Here is a 3,076-nt window from a genome sequence, read left to right as displayed (position 1 = left end):
ATTATGTTGAATGTTTAAAATCTCGGAAAATCTTGTAGCGATATTATTTATTCATTTTCACTTCAAGTATGATGTATATAGGTAAATAAAAATATATAATATATATAGCAAATGAAATATATTCCATTTACGTGTTTGACAAACTAAACTGTCATACGAATTTTGTACCCGTTCTATAGTATAATATTATATACAGAGTGATCACCGAGAACCCCCATTTTTCTTGAAAAATGAACCTATTCAAATCTTAATCTTCTGCACGCTGTAATCACCATTAAGATATCAAACTCCGTTTGACGAGTGTCTTATGATCTACTGTAAGGATAATAGCCCATGGTCTTACGAATATATAAATCAATTAATGTGATATTGAATAGGTATAATATAGTGTTTGAAATCCGAGATTTTTGCAAATTACATAATGTTGATGGATTAATACTAATGTATAATTACTCAAGTTCAAAGCCACTCCCTCCCCCCCCCCAAATATCTTCTCAGCACATTATATCATGGATATATTATTATACTGGAACGCACAGTTAAATAACTCAAAAACTAGGTACTCGCTGGAATTTCGATACGTCAACATTTAAAAAAAGTTATCCGTTGAAAATTTCACAGGAAAAAAGAATGATTCTTATCAAAAGTCTGTATCGTGCCAAGTTGACTGGTATACAAATCTATTGATAATCGAAAACATTATCCTTATTAAGCTTATACCTACTCAAACGTTCCAAAATCATAATTTTGATAAATTCATTATTAATGAGAAAAATAGGAGCTCTGTAAATCGCCCTGTATGTTATAATCATTTTTTACGATATTATATATACCATACAGTTTATATCTGTCGTATGATATACTCATATTATGTTGCATACATATATTATACAGTACAGAAATAACTTCAACGAGCATTGGCATTAGATATATATATATTATACGGCTTGGAACGAGCGAAACTCTCCAGGTCGGTGGCACGAATTCACAGTATATGCAGATTGAAACGAATTGTAATATTTAGGAGTATTATAAGCATATACGGTTATCATAACGAGATATCGGGTACAACGGACAACCGAGCTCCTATCGGTTACCGCGAGAAAATCATTATCTCTTTTTACTGTTCAGATATGGATATTGTGTAGGTATATTCTATGTATATAATCAACGTTTCTGCGAGTCGTGGTGTTTTCGTAGCGATTGCGATTATTCAGTAGTATGAAAACTTCCGATCATGTCGCGTCGTCAGATCACGTTGGACGAAAAAATCGGTATAATCGGACGGTTGGAAAACGGCGAGGAAATCGGCGCGATCGCCAGAGAATTCGGCACCTCGTCGTCGACGATTTCGACCATATGGGACAGGAGGGATTCGTTGAAAACGATGTTGGAAATCGTGTCGCTCCGGACGAAACAACTGCGCACTGCTCAGCACAAGGACCTCGAAGAAGCCGTGCTGGCGTGGTTCAAAAAACAGCGATTGGCGAACGTGCCCATCAGCGGTCCCATGTTGAAAGCCAAAACCGAACAGCTGGCCGAAGGGTTGAAAATAGAGGATTTCAAGTGCTCTGCGTCTTGGGTTCTGAGCTTCCGACAGCGGCACAACATCGGCTTCGGAAAGATGGCGGGCGAGTCGACAGCGGTGTGCTCCAGGTGTCACGACGACGTTTGGCCGTCTGGAACGGGTTACAGTGAATCTGACGAAGAAAGTTTCGTACTTCTCGATTCGGACGGAAGTTTCGTACTTCTCGACTCGTGATAGTTCGAGGCGAACTGCAAGCGGAGCCAGACGATGCGATTCCGTCGAGCCCGGTGATGATTTTTAAACCGTACTTATCATAAATATCCGAAGACGCAGCAACAAACACCCTGAAAAATTTGATTGCATAAAAGAATACACAGGTGCTATAAAAAAGCGTCGATTTTATTAGAACCTCCAGTTGAAAAAATACATTCCGCGAAGCAAAGGATTCATTTCAGGAAATTAAATTCAAGTGATTATAATTAATATTGTGTTGTATAATATTATTTGATAAGAGGTGTATAATAGCAATAAACCAAAGTTGTAACTCAAGTAAAACTTTCTGTTTTGTTGGTATTTTCCCGTAGTTTTCCATTTACGACGAGTACACATACTCGTACCCGACCAGTCACAACAGACTTTAGATCAAATCGCACACGACGAGTTTGGTTACAAAAACTCGACGGCCAATGGTGGAACTCGTCGTAGCCGATTTCTCTATATTATTATTATTATTATTATTATTCCGAACAATTCGTTTTGAAGTCTTTTTAAACTTTTTATTGTTCGATCATCGACACGTCGTGTAGGTTTCAACGCGTATTGCATTTAATATAGTCCTCGTGTAGGTACGTGTAATATTACCCCATAGATTCATATTATAAAAAAAACACACAAAAACGTTTGGCGCGAGATATACTCTTGAATAATATAATTGTATTATATACATATTATTACATACTTTATTATTGTTATCGTTAATAATACTTTTCGTGTACCCACATATTGTTGCGCGCACACTTGTTGCAGGACTCTGCGCGTGGAGTACCTGTGCTTGCTATGTCTATGTATGTAGGTACCTACTATAATGGGGTATGGTGACGGCACGCGTATATATTATAATATTGCGTCAAAGAAAGAAAGAATAAGAACGAAACTACCGAATTCCGAACGACTACTCGTTTATTATAATATCATATCGAGCGCCCATTATTCATTCGTGCGCATTGTCTTAGATTTAATTCGATTTATGCAACACGCGTTGTTCGGCCGGTCCGGGAAAAAAAGAGAAATAAACAGATAAAACGTCGTGTATTCGGACGCCCGCGAAAACCAATCGAACGCATAATATTGTGTACCTAGGTATATAATATTATATTACATGGGTAATATTATTATTGTTATCATGATTGAGTTGCGCAACCGAAATATTCACGTGTCATTCGTGTGCGGATAGTTACGGCCAACACATGCGATGTAATATACTTGCAGGTGCACAAACACACTGCTTTATATACAATATATATATATATATATATATACATAGGTAGG

General features: G+C 37.3%; 1 protein-coding gene across 1 annotated transcript; it reads left to right on the top strand.

Annotated features, from left to right (window-relative positions):
• Positions 1-1,215: 1,215 nt before the first annotated feature.
• On the top strand, positions 1,216-2,083 carry ACYPI37262 (tigger transposable element-derived protein 4-like). The gene has a single exon (NM_001246177.2). It carries the CDS (start codon positions 1,238-1,240, stop codon positions 1,760-1,762), a length of 525 nt encoding a protein of 174 aa, NP_001233106.1. The 5' UTR covers positions 1,216-1,237; the 3' UTR covers positions 1,763-2,083.
• The last annotated feature ends 993 nt before the right edge of the window (positions 2,084-3,076 follow it).

Source organism: Acyrthosiphon pisum, chromosome A1 (assembly GCF_005508785.2).
Source record: "Acyrthosiphon pisum isolate AL4f chromosome A1, pea_aphid_22Mar2018_4r6ur, whole genome shotgun sequence".
NCBI lineage: Eukaryota > Metazoa > Arthropoda > Insecta > Hemiptera > Aphididae > Acyrthosiphon > Acyrthosiphon pisum.
This window is presented reverse-complemented; position numbering and strand designations above follow the sequence as displayed.